The following is a 20,702-nucleotide window of genomic DNA, read 5'->3' on the forward strand; positions in this document are numbered from 1 at the left end:
TTGATCGCGGCTTTTACAGAAAAGATGTCCCCTGAGTACAATGTGATGTACAACGTGCTCCTAAGCATCGTCTTCACCTGTTTTCCCTCGTTGTCAATCAGACACACCTCCGCATCACCTCTTACTCATCACCACACGCTGGAGGCTCTGATAAAATCGTGACCTTTAGGCCTAGCAAACGCATGTGGCAAATAAATTTTTTAGTTCTTTTAATCTCCATCGAAATACAAAATTATAATTTTTTTCTGTTATGACAAAAATCATTAGGATATTTATGAAAGACCATGTTCCATGAAGATATTTTGTACATTTCCTTAGAACTTCATTTGCACAGTTTTAAAGATGATTTTCTCAATATTTAGATTTTTTTGCTCCTTCAGATTACAGATTTTCAAATAGTTGTATCTCGACCAAATATTGTCCTCCTAACAAACCATAGTTTTGGAAAGATTATTGATTCACTTTTTATATGAAATATTTCTGTTTAATCAGTATTATACTACATCTCCCTTTGTGCTGATACTTTCACAGAAATTACATACATCATACATTTTATACAGATAAATACTACCTTATTCATATTCCTTATTCACTACCTTATTCATTTTTTTTCTTATGATGAAAAAGGAAATCCCCACCAGATGGGGCAACTGGCTCCATTACTCACACGGTAAAAAAAAAAAAGTTTAATGAGTGGACGCAACAGCTGCCAAACAAAATTTGAGTAAAAGATCCTAAATTTTATAAAGTACAAAAACTTCATTTAAACTTTAACAAACACTGTTATTTAACAGGTATTTTTGAATTAACACCTTAATTCGCTAAATAACTAAATAAATGAATGTTTCATGGCCACAGAATATTTCTAACAGAACGAATGTTTTAGAGCATGTAGCTAAATAATTTTGTAAAAGGGACATTATTCACAAGCAGTGACACAATCAGAAACTCATGTAATCTGTGCACAAGAGTTTTATTAACTAAACACTAACACAAACTAGTCTAACACATTTCTTAACCAATAGAGATCTACACTTTCGGAGGGAAAGTTTACGACTCTTTGTCGTCGCAGCATGGTATTTTGTATATTTAATGGCATTGGGTGTTGATGCAGAACTACTAAAGATTCTCAGAGCATTATCATGTAGTGTAGGTATCAACATATGTACACTCTCAATTAGATCATCAAAACACAAATTCAAAGAGACCAAACATGGTATAGATGATGTTATTTTAATTAGTGATCTATCATAATGCATGCATAAAACAGTATACAATACAAAAGACAATATACGAGAACAGTAATAATATACACAGTGACCTGGCGATATGCGTGTTCTTTCAGAGTGTGGCGAGTGGGACGGGGCCGAGGGATGTGGGAACAAGGAGTGAGGCCGGCGGAATGATTGGGAAATCAGCAACACCTGCGACCCACCGCAGGTCTTGAGTCACACGTAGGAGATGGTAGGATATAAAACTGGAGCGACGATAGTAAAGGACGAGAGAGGACCAGGCCTGGGATTTTAGTTTATGTTTTGCTTTTTATTTGCGCGCATCCGTCGTCCGTGAGGGGCTGGTGCGCGGTTTTGTGTTTATTTTGAATTATTAAAATATCATTTGTTTGTCCGCCGGTTCCTGCCTCCTTCTTCCCGATGATTACGAAGGTTGAATCATTACACAGAGAAAGTGTTTTTTCCTATGAATTAACTAGAGAAGAGTCTTTTATGGGCATTATGGGTGTCTCCTATGGGGAAAGGTAGTGAGAGGGAGGACTCTCAACATGCCATTGGGTCGTAAAGTTCATCTGGTCTGGTAAAGGTATCCAGGATTCCATAGTAACAGAAAGATCCTAACTTTAAAATATTATCTAATCTGATTGATAACCATGATCATTTCAGTTAGGACAACATTCAGGACAAAAGCTACTTCAGAAAAGACTCTTCCATTGACTAATGTCTTTACTTTTCTTTGCCAAATTGAAGTAGCTTCTGTTATTCTGTTTCCCTCATCAGCAGCTCGCACAGTGTTTCCTAACTAGAGATAAGATACGACTTTGTAAGATAGGATAATAATCCTAAATCAAGTTAAGATTTGCTTCTGTAATACGAATTTGAAACAAATCCTAATTTAACATATATCTTAAGTTGAGAACTGAGATAAGAAATTTTCCGTAACCCGCCCCATGGGATATCATTTATATCATGAAGCAAAATGATGTACAATAATAAACCTTTGTGACATTGTTCTTTGGGGAGAAAATTTATCTTTGAGTTGATCTGAATCGGTTGAATCTTCTGGTTTTGAAGATGAACTTAATTCACTGAGAAAACTTCAGATAATGTTTCTTTGTCTTGTCACTGGTAATGATTTATCCAGATGATATTTCACAGCTTGATCCATTATTGTGTCACATTTGGTGAGGAAGCAGCATCAGATCTGAAGATGATCTACTAACTGTGTTTGTTTTTTGTATGATTGTGTAGAGAAGATGAATGTTTGAAACACTTCCCACATGCAGTGCAGTGATACGGTTTCTCTCCAGTGTGGATCCTCTTGTGTCTTTTTAGACTTGATGACACACTGAATCTCTCGTCACAGTGTGAACACTTGTAAGGTTTCTCTCCAGTGTGGATCCTCTCGTGTGTTTTCAGGTATCCTGATCGACTGAATCGGTCATCACAGTGTGAACACTTGTAAGGTTTCTCTCCAGTGTGGATCCTCTCATGTGTTTTTAGATGTGATGACACACTGAATCTCTTGTCACAGTGTGAACACTTGTAAGGTTTCTCTCCAGTGTGGATCCTCTCGTGTCTTTTTAGATGTGATGACACACTGAATCTCTTGTCACAGTGTGAACACTTGTAAGGTTTCTCTCCAGTGTGGATCATCTCGTGTGTTTTTAGATGTGATGACACACTGAATCTCTTTTCACAGTGTGAACACTTGTAAGGTTTCTCTCCAGTGTGGATCATCTCATGTGTTTTCAGGTTTCCTGACTGAATGAATCTCTCGTCACAGTGTGAACACTTAAAAGGTTTCTCTCCAGTGTGGATCATCTCATGTGTTTTTAGACTTGATGAAACAATGAATCTCTTGTCACAGTGTGAACACTTGTAAGGTTTCTCTCCACTGTGATTCTTCTCATGCAGTTTTAAATGGCTCGCTGAAATAAAAGTCCTTTCACACTCAAAGCACATGTACTCTCTCACACCAGTATGTTTTTTCTGATGAGCTTTCAAATATTCTTTTAATCGAAAACTCTTTCCACACAAATGACATGAATGTGGCTTCTCCTTCGCATGAAGTTTCAGGTGTTTTGTCAGGTTTGAAGACCACAAAAATGTTTTCCCGCATTGATCACATGTGTGTGGTTTCTCTCCAGTGTGGATGTTCATGTGTGTCATAAGGTTTGATGACCGTGTGAAACTCTTCCCGCATTGATCACATGTGTGTGGTTTCTCTCCAGTGTGGATGTTCATGTGTACCTTAAGAGATGATGATTGTGAGAAACTCTTCCCGCATTGATCACATGTGTGTGGTTTCTCTCCAGTGTGGATGTTCATGTGTGTCATAAGGTTTGATGACCATGTGAAACTCTTCCCGCACAGATTACAAGTGAACGGTTTCTCTCCAGTATGAACTCTCATGTGTAGCTTGAGAAGAGCTTTACTTGTGAAACTCTTCCCGCACTGATCACAAGTGAACGTTTTCTCTCCATTTTGGATGTTCATGTGTAGCTTGAGAAGAGATTTGCTTGTGAAACTCTTTCCACACTGAGTGCAGGGGAAAGATTTCTTCTTCTTCCTTTTCTTTAATTCTTTCTGTTTGGGTTTTTCTCCGTATCTGACATGATTTTTATTTTCAGATTCACTCAATACTTCTCTCTCCTCATTATGTTCAATCAGCTCTGAAACAAAAGTAAAAATGTTAAATTTTCATTAACTTGTTAAAAAAAAAAAGTGTAAAATAAATAAATAAATTGAAAGGATATAAAACTGTAAAGCATGATGTAGACAACTGAATTACAAAATTTAGATTATTTTTATGCAGTTTTATCAATTAAATGTACCGGAAAATGACTGGCCATCTGGCCCACCCGGTACACAAATATACATATTAGTGTTGTCACGGTACCAAAATGTCAGTAATCGGTACCGATACCAGTGAATATCCACGGTTCTCTGTACCAATTTCGGTACCAAAGCAAAACACAAAAATATGCTAATTAAAAAAAATATGTATCACTAAAAATACCACCAATGCCATTCTTCATACTTATTTAAAATTGTGTTTTAAGTTTTTCTACAAGTAATATAATTATGAAAAACCATAAACAAGTTTCACCCAAATTTTATTTGTCTTTTAATTAAATGAAATTTAAACATTTAATTTTTTGTTAAATAAAGGGGATTTGCTATTAAAATTAAAACATGGAAGAAATATTGTGTGATTTAATTCTTTTAAAAGTGTAATTTATTTTCAACAGTAGTAGCAGTATCACATAGATTGTACTAAATAGTAATATTTCTTGCACAATGCCTTTATGTAAAAATTAACTTTTATTTTGACGGGTTGCCATGAATACCTTTAAACTGACACTGGTTTTGCTCAAATGAAACTGTAAAATGCTTGTGAAGTGACTCAGAACAGTTCTGGTGATGTTGTTTATGTATTTATGTCCTCATTGAGATGGCAGATGCTGAAATTACTGCAAGCGTCACGCACTTCAGTCCATGCAACCCTCTACGGACACCTTGGCAATTGAATCGTCGTTGGCTAGTAAATATTTTAGTTTACTCGCCAAACTGATATATAATTAGAACTTTAGTAATTAGAAGTAAACTGATAACCATGTTTAAATGCATATTAGATTAACAAGGATTAATGAGCTGCTTGATTCATGAATATTAATCGGGTTTCGTGCGCTAGTTGGAACTGATTTGCTGAAATCAAAACGGACGATAATAGGTGAGCGCCAGCCAATAAGATTGCCATTTGCGCATTAACGCCACACACACTAATGTTATCGGAAAACCCAGCTGTTCTTAAAGGCTGTAGACTTCCAAAAGGAACGCCACTATTTTGACAAGAAAATACAACAAAGAATACTGTTTAAATGTAGCGTGTCAGTTCTCTCTCTCTCAGTCTCTGTGTGTGTGTGACAGAAACCGATGGCGATCTGAGCGCCTTCACACTAGAGTTTACGGTACATTAAACACAGGTGCGCTGTGCATCAATGGAGATGAACTAAAAAATAAAAAAAAAAACAGGTCGCCTGACAGAGAGTCAAACTCTGAAGTGCTCTCTCAGAGTGTTCGGAGAGTGAACATATATCTGAGCTAAACTATTACTTGGCCTCTAACTCACACACTGGCGACTAAAATTAGATTTGATTAATTTCGCAGAAATCATCGCGATGTATGAATCAAGAACCAGGTTTGAACGAGACCTCGGTACCACCGGTCTTTTGCCCCACTAATAAATATATATATTTTTAAAATGACGGAAATCATAATATTAAACCCCTTTTATACACATACGGATGAGTGAGTCGATCGCGCGGGCGGCAAGGAGTGTGTTTTGTTTGGTCTATTGCGTATCTTGAAACACTGCCCCTTTCACACGTAAATTTGCTTAAAACATAACCGACTGTGTTTACGATAATACTTGAAGAGACAATTATTTTTAATAGTATTTATTTTTAATAGTATAATTAATAGTTTTACAGAATGTGCACGAATTGGTTAAAACACTTGATTTGGCAAGATTTAAGTGCAAACGATCAGCTATGATCCATTTAACCCTTCAAGCGAATGAACAACGCGAATCAAGTTAGGAACTTTACGTCACTAGCGGTGATATATTTTGGAGCCCGACTGGAAAACACAATAGCCCCAGGACATATGCGGGTGTCGCTCAATTTTATTTTATACCCATGAGTGCAGTACACCTGCATTGCGTTAGCACTCGTTAGGTTGTCATTAGTGTTTTCATTCGAACCTATCACTGTTTTCTTTTCTCCTCTCCTCTCTTTCACTCAAGTTTTTCACAAGTTCATCAAACAACCGCGGTAAGAATATTTCATCAAGCGCGGTGAGTAATGGCTTCTCCTGCTATTGTTATTTGCACCTCTTGCCACATGTACAGTTTATCTATCTCTGTCGCAGAGGAGGGATTCACATGTGATAAATGCAGGGAAATGGTTAGGCTTACAGAGAAGATTTCAGAATTAGAGATCAAAACATTAAACGGGTTCTCCCCACTCAGTGATGCACCCACTGAGAAACCTGATGAAAGTGCTCTAGTTATTGGTGATTCTATCGTACGGAACATGAATACAGAGACACTAGCCACCATAGTCAAATGTTTACCGGGAGCCAGAGCGCCTGACATCTTGGCAAATTTAAAAGTGCTGACTAATGCTAAACGTAAATACAGTAAGATTGTTATTCATGCCGGCGCTAATGATGTTCGACTTCGCCAGTCGGAGATCACTAAAAATAACATTAAATAGGTGTGTGAACTTGCAAGCACGAAGTCAGACACTGTAATGTGCTCTTGCCCCCTCCCTGCTTACCGTGGTGACGAGATGCATAGCAGATTGTCATCACTCAACGCCTGGATGTCTAAGTGGTGCCCACAGAATAACATAGGTTTCATAGACAATTGGACGAGCATTTGGGGCAGACCTGACCTGTTGAAAAGGGATCGTCTTCATCCCTCCTGGGGTGGCGCCACTCTTCTCTCTATAAATATGGCAAATAGTTTTAGTGTTTATACTTGACTAACTGGGGCCCAGGTCAGGAAGCAGACAGACTGGCTAAACCGACCATCTGCTAGCTGCCTCACGTCACAGTGGTCAGTTAATTCTCAGCACATAGAGACTCTTTCACCTAGATATCAAACTGTGTTTGTTCCCCGAACTAGAAAATACAAAAAACATCCTAACCAAGTTAAGATTAACAATTTAATTGAGGTTCAACAAATAAAAAACAGATGCAATACGGATAAACAAATGATAAAGCTTTGCTTATTGAATATCAGATCCCTTTCTACGAAAACACTTTTTGTAAAAAATATGATCACTGATCATAATCTAAATGTGCTCCGTTTGACAGAAACCTGGCTAAAACCTGATGATTACATTATCTTAAATGAGTCCACCTCCCAAGATTACAGTTATAAACATGAGCCACGTCTAAAAGGCAAAGGGGGAGGTGTTGCTTCAATTTATAACAACGTTTTCAGGATTTCTCAGGGGGCAGGCTTCAACTATAACTCGTTTGAAGTAATGGTCCTTCATATAACATTATCCAGGGAAACAAATGTTAATGATAAATCCCCTGTTATGTTTGTACTGGCTACTGTATACAGGCCACCAGGGCACCATACAGACTTTATTAAAGAGTTTGGGGATTTTACATCCAAGCTAGTCCTGGCTGCAGATAAAGTTTTAATAGTTGGTGATTTTAATATCCATGTTGATAATGAAAAAGATTCATTGCGATCAGCATTTATAGACATTTTGAACTCTATTGAGGTTAGACAACATGTTTCAGGACCTACTCATTGTCAAAATCATACTCTAGATTTAATACTGTCACATGGAATTGATGTTGATAGTGTTGAAATTACGCAGCCAAGTGATGATATCTCAGATCATTATTTAGTTTTGGGCAAACTTCATGTAACAAGAAGTAGAATTACAATTTTGGCTATAAGTATGGAAGAACCATCACTTCTACCACAAAAGACTGCTTTTTAAGTTATCTTCCTGATGTATTCAAATTCCTTAGCATATCCAAAACCTCAGAACAACTTGATGATGTAACAGAAATTATGGACTCTCTCTTTTCTAGCACTTTAAATACAGTTGCTCCTTTATGTTTAAGGAAGGTTAAGGAAACCAGTATGACACCATTGTATAATGAACATACTCGCACCCTAAAGAGAGCAGCCCGAAGAATGGAGCGCAGCTGGAGGAAAACAAAACTAGAGGTATTTCGTATTGCTTGGCGGGAAAGTAACCTATCCTACAGAAAAGCATTAAAAACTGCTAGATCCGACTACTTTTCTTCTCTTTTAGAAGAAAACAAACATAACCCCAGGTATTTATTCATTCAATACAGTGGCTAAATTAACGAAAAATAAAGCCTCAACAAGTGTTGACATTTCCCAACATCACAGCAATAATGACTTTATGAACTACTTAACTTCTAAAATCAATACTATTAGAGATAAAATTGTAACCATTCAGCCGCCAGCTACAGTATCGGATCAGACAGTGCACTATAGACCCCCTGAGGAACAGTTCCACTCATTCTCTACTATAGGAGAGGAAGAATTGTATAAACTTGTTAAATCATCTAAACCAACAACATGTATGTTAGAACCTATACCATCTAAGCTCCTAAAAGAGGTGCTTCCAGAAGTCATAGATCCTCTTCTGACTATTATTAATTCCTCATTGTCATTAGGATAAGTCCCCAAAACCTTCAAACTGGCTGTTATTAAGCCTCTCGTCAAAAAACCACAACTTGACCCCAAATAACTAGTTAATTATAGTCCAATCTCGAATCTCCCTTTTCTGTCCAAGATACTAGAAAAGGTGGTAGCCTCACAATTATATTACTTCTTAGAGAAAAATGGTATATGTGAGGATTTCCAGTCAGGATTTAGATCGTATCATAGTACTGAAACTGCTCTCCTTAGAGTTACAAATGACCTTCTCTTATCATCTGATCATGGCTTTATCTCTCTATTAGTTTTATTGGATCTTAGTGCTGCATTTGACACAATTGACCACAACATTCTTTTGCATAAACTTGAACACTTTGTTGGCATTAATGGAAGTGCATTAGCATGGTTTAAATCGTACTTATATGACCGGCATCAGTTCGTAGTAGTGAATGAAGATGTATCATATCGATCACAAGTGCAGTATGGAGTACCTCAATACTCAGTACTAGGGCCGCTACTCTTCACGCTTTATGTTACCCTTGGGAGATATTATCAGGAAACATGGTGTTAGCTTTCACTGTTATGCTGATGATACTCAGCTCTATATTTCTTCACGGCCCGGTGAAACACACCAATTTGAAAAACGAATGGAATGCATAGTCGATATAAAAAACTGGATGACGAGTAATTTCTTACTGCTAAATTCTGAAAAAAAACCAGAGGTGTTAATTATAGGACCTAAAAACTCTGCATGTAATAATCTAGAACACTGTCTAAGACTTGATGGCTGCTCTGTCAATTTTTCGTCATCAGTTAGGAACCTAGGTGTGCTATTTTATTTCAATCTTTCCTTAGAAAGCCACGTTTCTAGCATTTGTAAAACTGCATTTTTCCATCTCAAAAATATAACTGAACAGAGATGACATCAATGAACTCAATGATGAACTGCCTTTAACTATCATTTTGCATTATTGACACACATTTTCCTAATGAATGTTGTTCTGTTGCTTTGACGCAATGCATTTTGTTTAAAGCGCTATATAAATAAAGGTGACTTGACTTGACTTGACTTGACATCAGGCTCGCGATTTTACGAGCCCTGCACCTCAGATATATCCAGTTTGTGAACCATTGGTTTCCACACTGGTTTCGTTCAACAAAAGAAATGATTATTTTAAAAGATTGGCTCCAAAAGGAAACATCTGTTTAGGAATCAGATCATGAACTTGTATTACAAAGTCAAAGATGATCTATTATTGAACTTCTCAAATAAATAAATACTTCAAGTTCATCTGTAAAGCACATAGAGCTATCGTTTGAGTTCATAAACTTCTATTTCATGCATGATTCATATGTCATACTATGACAGGAGACATTTGTAGGCTGTGATAAGAAAAAAAAAAATGACGGTGCGGTATAGGCCTACTAATTTCTCCCCGTTTGTCTTTGATCAGCGTAGCATTTTTAACATCTTGGAACGTCATCAGAGAATGCCCTTTTAATTGGTGATTTCAGTCATTGTGAGTCATGTATCGTAGCAACGATGATGACAAGTGACAACAGTGGGAAATGTAAAAATGACTACCTCCAAGCGGCAGGTGAAAAAGAAATGAGCACAAAAATATAGAATTGAATGGAAAAATGACTACCCATGGCTGGAATACGTGAGGGGGAAATGAATACATGGCCACTGTACCATATGCCATCGCGTTTTTTCTTTTTGTCACGGCGGAGTGTGTGATATTAAGCAGCATGCATCAGACGATAATCACAAGGAGCGTGAGACTGCGGGCACGGGACAGGAGGAGCGAGGTCAAGGTTCCTAGACTCCAGAGGCTAATATGGTAGGCTGTGTAATCATGTGGATTTTTAGAACTCAAATACAGTTGATAAGAAAGTGATTATATTAAAAGAGATGGTACAGGTTTAGCCTAACATTCCATATACATCTCCCCAGTGTCTCCCTTGTGTTCCTGTCTCCCACTCCTTCATAATGTGGCAATCATTTCTTAATATATAATAATACATCATTATAAAAATAATGATGGGTTTCTTAATAAGGTATCTGAAGGAGGGAAATTATTATTTAATTAATATAGATTTTTTTTTATGTATTATTGTTTTGCACTGGAAAGTTAATTATAATGAAAGTATAATTATATACAGATATTTGCACTACACATCCTTAAAATGTTGTGTAATTAAATTAAACATTTTTTTGCACTGGAAAGAACATTCTAGAAGTCTAATTCTATTGAATGAGTTTTGCACAAGGCTACAGAAAACTTTTCTTCAAATGCAGTCTAAGCCAATGAGTTTTGAATGTTATATGTTGTATTTGTTTAGGTTAAAAATAAAACGTTTTATAAACTAAACAAATCCATGGTTCATTGTTGGCAAAAGAATCATGATAGCCTTCCTATTTCACATCTATGTGGTTCAGTCTTGTATATTGATTAGGCCTATTTTGCTATTCTATAAATATATAGGCCTAATAAGTTGTATTATAATATGCTATAATGTATGAAATATTTTTATCTAAATGTATCAATTAGTTTCCACAATATTCACCAGAAGTCACCATTTCAGGAGTTATTTTTCAAAATGTTCTTCTGTGGGGACATGTCACCCGGAGAGAATTCATTTTGTAAATGCTGGTTCTGAGAGGATGGTGAACTTGAGACTGTTTTGCACAGGGCACTTGACTTGAGTTCAGACCCTGAGGTCTTAAAATGACATAAGCTGCTAATAAAGCTGCTGTCACCATTTGTGTCAATGTTAATAAAACATCAGAAAGAAAGTAATTTACTGCCCTTGACAGAATCACTTTTGTAAAATAAACAAATATATATATATATATATATATATATATATATATATATATATATAAGTGCTGGAAAAAATTAATCGCATCCAAAATAAAAGTTTGTGTTTGCATAATATAAATGTGTGTACTGTGTATAATTATTTTGTATATATAAATACACACATATGCATGTATATATTTAATATTTTTATTTATTTATATATAAATTATTTATATTTATATATAATATAAATTATATATAAATGTATATACATGCAAAATATTTTAAATGAATACATGCATATGCATGTATTTATATACAAAATAATTATACACAGTCCACACACATATATTATGCAAACACAAACTTTTATTTTGGATGCAATTAATTTTTTTCCCAGTACTAATATATACAGTATTGTTCAAAATAATAGCAGTACAATGTGACTAACCAGAATAATCAAGGTTTTTCGTATATTTTTTTATTGCTACGTGGCAAACAAGTTACCAGTAGGTTCAGTAGATTCTCAGAAAACAAATGAGACCCAGCATTCATGATATGCACGCTCTTAAGGCTGTGCAATTGGGCAATTAGTTGAATTAGTTGAAAGGGGTGTGTTCAAAAAAATAGCAGTGTGGCATTCAATCACTGAGGTCATCAATTTTGTGAAGAAACAGGTGTGAATCAGGTGGCCCCTATTTAAGGATGAAGCCAACACTTGTTGAACATGCATTTGAAAGCTGAGGAAAATGGGTCGTTCAAGACATTGTTCAGAAGAACAGCGTACTTTGATTAAAAAGTTGATTAGAGAGGGGAAAACCTATAAAGAGGTGCAAAAAATGATAGGCTGTTCAGCTAAAATGATCTCCAATGCCTTAAAATGGAGAGCAAAACCAGAGAGACGTGGAAGAAAACGGAAGACAACCATCAAAATGGATAGAAGAATAACCAGAATGGCAAAGGCTCAGCCAATGATCACCTCCAGGATGATCAAAGACAGTCTGGAGTTACCTGTAAGTACTGTGACAGTTAGAAGACGTCTGTGTGAAGCTAATCTATTTTCAAGAATCCCCCGCAAAGTCCCTCTGTTAAAAAAAAAGACATGTGCAGAAGAGGTTACAATTTGCCAAAGAACACATCAACTGGCCTAAAGAGAAATGGAGGAACATTTTGTGGACTGATGAGAGTAAAATTGTTCTTTTTGGGTCCAAGGGCCACAGGCAGTTTGTGAGACGACCCACAAACTCTGAATTCAAGCCACAGTACACAGTGAAGACAGTGAAGCATGGAGGTGCAAGCATCATGATATGGGCATGTTTCTCCTACTATGGTGTTGGGCCTATTTATCGCATACCAGGGATCATGGATCAGTTTGCATATGTTAAAATACTTGAAGAGGTCATGTTGCCCTATGCTGAAGAGGACATGCCCTTGAAATGGTTGTTTCAACAAGACAATGACCCAAAACACACTAGTAAACGGGCAAAGTCTTGGTTCCAAACCAACAAAATTAATGTTATGGAGTGGCCAGCCCAATCTCCAGACCTTAATCCAATTGAGAACTTGTGGGGTGATATCAAAAATGCTGTTTCTGAAGCAAAACCAAGAAATGTGAATGAATTGTGGAATGTTGTTAAAGAATCATGGAGTGGAATAACAGCTGAGAGGTGCCACAAGTTGGTTGACTCCATGCCACACAGATGTCAAGCAGTTTTAAAAAACTGTGGTCATACAACTAAATATTAGTTTAGTGATTCACAGGATTGCTAAATCCCAGAAATTTTTTTTTTTTTTTGTACAAAATAGTTTTGAGTTTGTACAGTCAAAGGTAGACACTGCTATTTTTTGAACACACCCCTTTCAACTAATTAACCAATTGCACAGCCTTAAGAGCGTGCATATCATGAATGCTGGGTCTTGTTTGTTTTCTGACAATCTACTGAACCTACTGGTAACTTGTTTGCCACGTAGCAATAAAAAATATACTAAAAACCTTGATTATTCTGGTTAGTCACATTGTACTGCTATTATTTTGAACAATACTGTACATGTGTAATAGGGCTGCACGATGTGTCGTTTAAGCATTGATATCGCGATGCATGAATCCACGATAGTCACATCGCAGGAAGTGCGATGTAGGTTGTCATAGTTGATCTGTTATTCATTAACTGTACGGGCCAGCTGCTCCCCGGCCCTTGACGAATGTGATTCTCGGATTAATTGCACAGCTCAACCATCATAGAGTGAAAGTTTTGACAGGGCAGAGAGAGAGAGAGGGCAGAGAGAGAGAGAGAGAGAGAGAGAGAGAGAGAGATAGAGAGACAGCGCGCGTGAGAGATAGAGAGAGAGAGAGCGAGAGAGAGAGACAATCTTCAAACAACATGAGCGCTGTCTTGCTCTCTCTCCCTCGCGCATATTAATCAATTGACACAATGGTGTCGATGTTTAAATCATTTAAAATGAGAATGTAAGTGTGCTCACCCCATTTTTGTTTGTAAGAAAAAATTTGATTAGATTTCATATCGCAATATATATAGCAGAAAAATAAAATATCGCAATGTCATTTTTTCCCAATATCCTGCAGCCCTAATCTGTAAAACACATAAACCTATCGTTTGAGTTTATAAACTTCTATTTCATGCATGATTCGTATGGATCTGCTAACTGAATGCAAAGTGTGAGCACTAGAAGAATGTTTGTTTCTTGATGAGCATGTATCGCTCACTAGAAGTCGCTAAATGAACAGCTGCTGCATGCAGTGTTTTTTTTTTTTTGGTTTCAACGGAGGATAAATTGTCCTATTGGTTAAAATCCCCAATCTGTTTCCTTAAATATTAAATTAATAAATGACATCAAAACAGGGGCGTTTGCGTTATGATGTGGTGGGCTGCTGTGGGCCAGAAAGTCCAGGGCCACTTTTTGGTCCCACTCCGCCCTGAATGGCACACCCCATCCAAAAAGCACAACCATTTGTATAAATAATGTTATCCTGAGTGTGATGTCTTACCAGAATTAGTTTTAATTAAGGTGAAAATTAAAGGTTTTGTGTTTAATGTATTTGTGTTGATGTTGAAATGGATTTTAAAAGATATGGTATCGGAAAAGTATCGTTAGGAACCGGTATCGAAACTGAGGTATCGAAATTGGCACCAGATTGAAAGATTTTGAACAATACCCAGCCAGCCTAGAAATGAAACTGAATATGTGTGAAACTAACGTTCAAAAGCATCAGTTTTTTAAATCTCCCAGTCATAACATGATATTCTTCAAGTAATTGTCCAAAAATTAGGCTTTATTAATCAAAACCCTGTATATTTGTGTGAAAAGGAATAAAAGGTGTTTTACTGTCTCTAGTGTTTGACCCAGGTACGTTTATGCCATGAGACCAGGAAGCAAATAACAGAAACATCACGCTCAACAGAACATCTGACAGTGTCACCAAGTGCATTTAAAGATTAAAGCTGTCTGTTACGAATTAAATTAAACCTTTACTCAAAGAGGAATGAATTGTCTGTAACTAGTAAAAGAGATTCTCTTAAAAAGATCCCTGGGGTTCTCGCTCTCACGTCTGAGGTTTCACAAGCACAAAACACTAGGAAGGTGCAAGAGAAGAAAACAGAGGAAAAATACAAAAAATTAGGAAAGGAAACTACTAAAGAAGTAAGAAAGACTAGCTCTAACTGCTCGTAGTCTTCCTCTGTTAGAGGAATGCTGACAGAAGATTGAGTCATATACACAGAGAAAATTCTGAAGGCCAACACCTGTGCAAATACAACACTGGGAAAATACAGAAAATCCTATATGAAAAATAGAAAATAAAAATATAGAACTGTCAATCACACTACAGCAGGCTACTTATGTATCGCTATAAATTATGTCAAAAGTGGAAAAAGTTGTATATCTCTCAAAATGAGAGAGGTCACTCTTAACAGCCTGCATTGCAACACAAAATATAGAAGCAGCTTCTCGAATTCTCAGAGAAATATCAGTTTTTTTTTTTCTGGCTCACAGGATGTAGAAACACCATTCTCACTTAAAGACGGAGCTGAGGCCTTTCTGAGTTTAAGACCTCAACAGATTCTGATTCACAACGAAAATCACTAAATACAATCATCTTATTAATCTCTTCTTTATATAATTAATCTGATCTTTTGATTTGGAGACTATTTCTTCATAGTTTCTGTCTTGTTCTTCTTTCTTCTGTGTTTTCCCTTCTTCTCTTTCTTAATGTCTTTGTCTTGTCAGTTTCTTGTGTTTGATTTGGAGAGTGCACATCATTTATTGGATCTATTGGATACAACAGTTATAATATTTAATCCTGATTTTTTTTTTTTTTTTTTTTTACTTTTCCATTTATGTACTTATTTTTAGATATAGTGAATACAAATTAAAGAATAACAATAAATTTACTCATTTATTTTTTATACATCTTATTGATTTATTTATTTACAGTGCCCTTCACTAATATTTGCGCAATATGAGCAAAAGCAATTGTGAAAATAAATCTGCATCATTTATCTTCTTGATCTTTCATCCAAAAATTTTACCTTTGTAAAATTGCACACTTGTAAATAATATCTGTACTTAATTTAAATAGCTAGCACATATGTTTTCCCTCTTTACTTCTACTTCTGTATTAAGTGCATTTTAAATTTTCTGTTTCTTATATTAGTGTTATATTCCATCTGTAGTGTTTAATTTTATTTAATAGTCTAATGTTCACACATAGGAGGATGGCTTGATCTTCACAGTTAAACGCTCAAATATTTTGAATACCTGTTTGCAATGTGATTCATGCACAACTGATGATGCTCCTTAAATTTGCACTAATCTAGAATTGTTTTACCAAACTATTTACAGCGTGCAGTCTAACACAGGCAACCATATTTTTTTTCACCTTTAGTAGTCTGAAGATGACAAACCAGAAACAGAGGAACAAATAACTTACAGAGAAGATTTACAAGCCATACCAGCCTCTCAAAGTGAGTTATCATGGATATTCATGTAAAACATCTAATAAAACTGATCAACTAAATAAAACAAATAAAATATTCATACAAAACCAGAACGCAAGAGAGTCCTAACCTATATATAATAAAGTAATTTTTCACAAAAAAAAAGATGTAACAACATCTGTGTCTGAATATTATCAAGAGCACTCACGTGTGTTCAAACTCTTCATATCACGCGGGTCAATCACAAATGCTCCAGCTCTGTGAATTAAACTGCAGACTAAATCCCCGCGAGGCTATAAATATTCACGAATTCAGTTCCGTTGGTTTAAACTGTGTGTCCGTTACTCCGGAACCGGAAGCGGAAGCGTCATCAGTGAGCGCTTGAGCAGATCTGGCGCCTTCTAGTGGACGCTCGCGCATTTATAACTTTAACTTCTCATTTACACTTTATTATTTCAGATACACTGTATTTACACGAAATACAAGAAACTATTGAAACACGGTAAAGATCTGAATAGTTTCCCCCGTACGAATAAATTATTAAAAGCATGTATTTATTATTGTTTTTACATTGCATACATTTCTAAGTGATCAGTGGGTATCAGTTGTCAGAAATAATCCTTTAATGATTTTAGCTATTAAAGCTCTACAAAGAGAATGCCTCTTGCTTCACCGTTTTCAACACAAATTAATAACTCAATATGTTTCATATCTGAAATAATATACCTTATTCATAGAATATTTTTCTGTTTTCTTAAATTACGTTTTTTTCTTAAATTCTCAAAATAATGGCGATAATAATTTAGGAAATCCCAACCAGACGGTGCAACTGGCTCCATTACTGAAACAGTTAAAAAAGAAAGAAAAATGTTTAAAAACAATGAGTTTAATGAGTGGAAGCAACAGCTGCAAAACTAAAAACTGTAAAATATAAGTAAGAAATCCTAATTTTAACAAAGTACAAAAACTTCATTTAAACTTTAACAAACACTGTTTTTTTAGAGGTTCACTAAATAACTAAATAAATGAATAAAGCCAAATGACTTGCAGCAACTGAACATGAAATACAAACAGATCTCAAGATCTCGGCATCTTCAATTATTAATAAATCAAATCAGTGCAGTACAATTCTCTGGACTCTCTAGATCAATAATTATCAAAAAATTTTAAACATTCGCATTTGGACTGTTACGACAGGGCCATTTCATAATATGGTCTTTAACTACTGAACCCAAATGTCTATAAATCTTAAAACAAAACCCAAAACGTCACAGAACTTTGTAAAGCATTACATGATTCTAACCAATCATCCAACATTTTATGGAGACTGGACAGAAACTGACACTGTAATAGTTATGAAGGGTAAACATTTTTTCAGACATTTTAATCTTGTCAATTATGCAACATCATGATTAAATTTAAACCTGAAAAATATGATAAACAGGACACTTCCAGTAAGCATTTTATTACCTGCAAGTTATTAAAAAAAAATCTGTATCTACGACATAATGTGTATCTGTGTGTGTGAGCATGTTTAGTCTGTATTAAGTAATATACTGTGTTTTAAGTAATAAAGTTTAACATTTTCATTACTATGTGATGAGTCTCCCTCCCCTCTTCAATGTATTATGAATTAATAGCAATGTATTGATAAAAAAAGGTTACATTTAATCAACAAGAACTCATATCTCTCTATCTACTGACTTCAAGTGGGAATGCGTATCGGTAAGGTTTTGTAGCAAATTAACTCAATAAAGAAATGCATATAAATAATTACAATTAATTATGAATATTTAACATTATGTATATCAGATGCCAGTAGTAAATGTAGCAGAATTTAATTCCCATCAACTAATCTGTTCGTCCAGCAAACATTCAGTGTGATTTCATAACTCCAAGAAATGATATTTCCATGGCCACAGAATATAAGTTTCTTACAGAATGAATGTTTTAGAGCATATAGCTAAATCATTTCGTAAAAGGGACATTATTCACAAGCAGTGACACAATCAGAAACTCATGTAATCTGTGCACAAGAGTTTTATTAACTAAACACTAACACAAACTAGTCTAACACATTTCTTAACCAATAGAGATCTACACTTTCGGAGGGAAAGTTTACGACTCTTTGTCGTCGCAGCATGGTATTTTGTATATTTAATGGCATTGGGTTTTGATGCAAAAGATTCTCAGAGCATTATCATGTAGTGTAGGTATCAACATATGTACACTCTCAATTAGATCATCAAAACACAAATTCAAAGAGACCAAACATGGTATAGATGAGGTTATTTTAACTAGTGATCTATCATAATGCATGCATAAAACAGTATACAATACAAAAGACAATATACGAGAACAGTAATAATATACACAGCGACCTGGCGATATGAGTGTTCTTTCAGAGAAAGTGTTTTTTCCTATGAATTAACTAGAGAAGAGTCTTTTATGGGCATTATGGGTGTCTCCTATGGGGAAAGGTAGTGAGAGGGAGGACTCTCAACATGCCATTGGGTCGTAAAGTTCATCTGGTCTGGTAAAGGTGTCCAGGATACCATGGTAACAGAAAGATCCTAACTTTAAAATATTATCTAATCTGATTGATAACCATGATCGTTTCTGTTAGGACAACATTCAGAACAAAAGCTACTTCAGAAAAGACTCTTCCATTGACTAATGCCTTTACTTTTCTTTGCCAAATTGAAGTAGCTTCTGTTATTCTGTTTCCCTCATCAGCAGCTCGCACAGTGTTTCCTAACTAGAGATAAGATACGACTTTGTAAAATAGGATAATAATCCTAAATCAAGTTAAGATTTGCTTCTGTAATACGAATTTGAAACAAATCCTAATTGAACATACATCTTAAGTTGAGACCTGAGATAAGAAGTTTTCTGTAACCCGCCCCATGGGATATCATTTATACCATGAAGCAAAATGATGTACACTAATAAACCTTTGTGACATTGTTCTTTGGGGAGAAAATTTATCTTTGAGTTTATCTGAATCTCAGTTGGATCTGCTGGTTTTGAAGATGAACTTTATTCACTGAGAAAACTTCAGATAATGTTTCTTTGACTTGTCACTGGTAATGATTTATCCAGATGATATTTCACAGCTTGATCCATTATTGTGTCACATTTGGTGAGGAAGCAGCATCAGATCTGAAGATGATCTACTAACTGTGTTTGTTTTTTGTATGATTGTGTAGAGAAGATGAATGTTTGAAACACTCCCCACATGCAGTGCAGTGATACGGTTTCTCTCCAGTGTGGATCCTCTTGTGTCTTTTTAGACTTGATGAACGACTGAATCTCTTGTCACAGTGTGAACACTTATAAGGTTTCTCTCCAGTGTGGATCCTCTCATGTGTTTTTAGATGTGATAACACACTGAATCTCTCATCACAGTGTGAACACTTGTAAGGTTTCTCTCCAGTGTGGATCCTCTCATGTGTTTTCAGGTATTCTGATCGACTGAATCTGTCATCACAGTGTGAACACTTGTAAGGTTTCTCTCCAGTGTGGATCCTCTCATGTGTTTTTAGACTTGATGACACACTGAATCTCTTGTCACAGTGTGAACACTTGTAAGGTTTCTCTCCAGTGTGGGTCATCTCATGTATTTTAAGGTGTCCTGACTGAATAAATCTCTCGTCACAGTGTGAACACTTAAAAGGTTTCTCTCCAGTGTGAATCCTCTCATGTTTTTTCAGGTTTCCTGACTGAACGAATCTCTCGTCACAGTGTGAACACTTCAAAGGTTTCTCTCCAGTGTGGATCATCTCATGTCTTTTCAGATGTGATGAAACAATGAATCTCTTGTCACAGTGTGAACACTTGTAAGGTTTCTCTCCAGTGTGAATCTTCTCATGCAGTTTTAAAAGGCTCGCTGAAATAAAAGTCCTTTCACACTCAAAGCACATGTACTCTCTCACACCAGTATGTTTTTTCTGATGAGCTTTCAAATATTGTATTAATCGAAAACTCATTCCACACAAATTACATGAATGTGGTTTCTCCTTTGCATGAAGTTTCAGGTGTTTTGTCAGGTTTGAAACCCACAAAAATGCTTTCCCGCATTGATCACATGTGTACTGCTTCTCTCTAGTGTGGATGTTCATGTGTGTCATAAGAGTTGATGACCGTGTGAAACTCTTCCCGCATTGATCACATGTGTGTGGTTTCTCTCCAGTGTGGATGCTCATGTGTAGCTGAAGGTTTGCTGATTGTGAGAAACTCCTCCCGCACTGATCACAAGTGAACGGTTTCTCTCCAGTGTGGATGTTCATGTGTCGCTTGAGAAGAGATTTGCTTGTGAAACTCTTTCCACACTGAGTGCAGGGGAAAGATTTCTTCTTCTTCCTTTTCTTTAAATCTTTCTGTTTGGGTTTTTCTCTGTATCTGACATGATTTTTCTTTTCAGATTCACTCAATTCTTCTCTCTCCTCATTATGTTCAATCAGATCTGAAACAAAAGTAA

General features: G+C 35.9%; 2 protein-coding genes across 5 annotated transcripts in view; both read right to left on the reverse strand.

Annotated features, from left to right (window-relative positions):
* Positions 1–954: 954 nt before the first annotated feature.
* LOC113067401 (zinc finger protein 665-like) lies at positions 955–16,565 on the reverse strand. The gene is made up of 2 exons (XM_026239792.1): positions 16,431–16,565; positions 955–3,907 (listed from the first exon to the last, which is right to left on the reverse strand). Exons 1-2 carry the CDS (start codon positions 16,447–16,449, stop codon positions 2,451–2,453), a joined length of 1,476 nt encoding a protein of 491 aa, XP_026095577.1. The 5' UTR covers positions 16,450–16,565; the 3' UTR covers positions 955–2,450.
* Positions 16,566–18,244: 1,679 nt separating this feature from the next.
* LOC113067413 (zinc finger protein 708-like) overlaps positions 18,245–20,702 on the reverse strand; it is a 28,197-nt gene continuing 25,739 nt past the window's right edge. For all 4 annotated transcript variants that reach the window (XM_026239813.1, XM_026239810.1, XM_026239811.1 and 1 more), the window contains one exon: positions 18,245–20,687. In XM_026239813.1, the coding sequence (XP_026095598.1) occupies positions 19,399–20,511 (1,113 nt within the window). In that variant the 5' untranslated portion in view covers positions 20,512–20,687 and the 3' untranslated portion in view covers positions 18,245–19,398. The remainder of the gene's footprint in view (positions 20,688–20,702) is intronic.

This window comes from Carassius auratus, linkage group LG28B, assembly GCF_003368295.1.
Source record: "Carassius auratus strain Wakin linkage group LG28B, ASM336829v1, whole genome shotgun sequence".
In the NCBI taxonomy this organism is placed as follows: domain Eukaryota; kingdom Metazoa; phylum Chordata; class Actinopteri; order Cypriniformes; family Cyprinidae; genus Carassius; species Carassius auratus.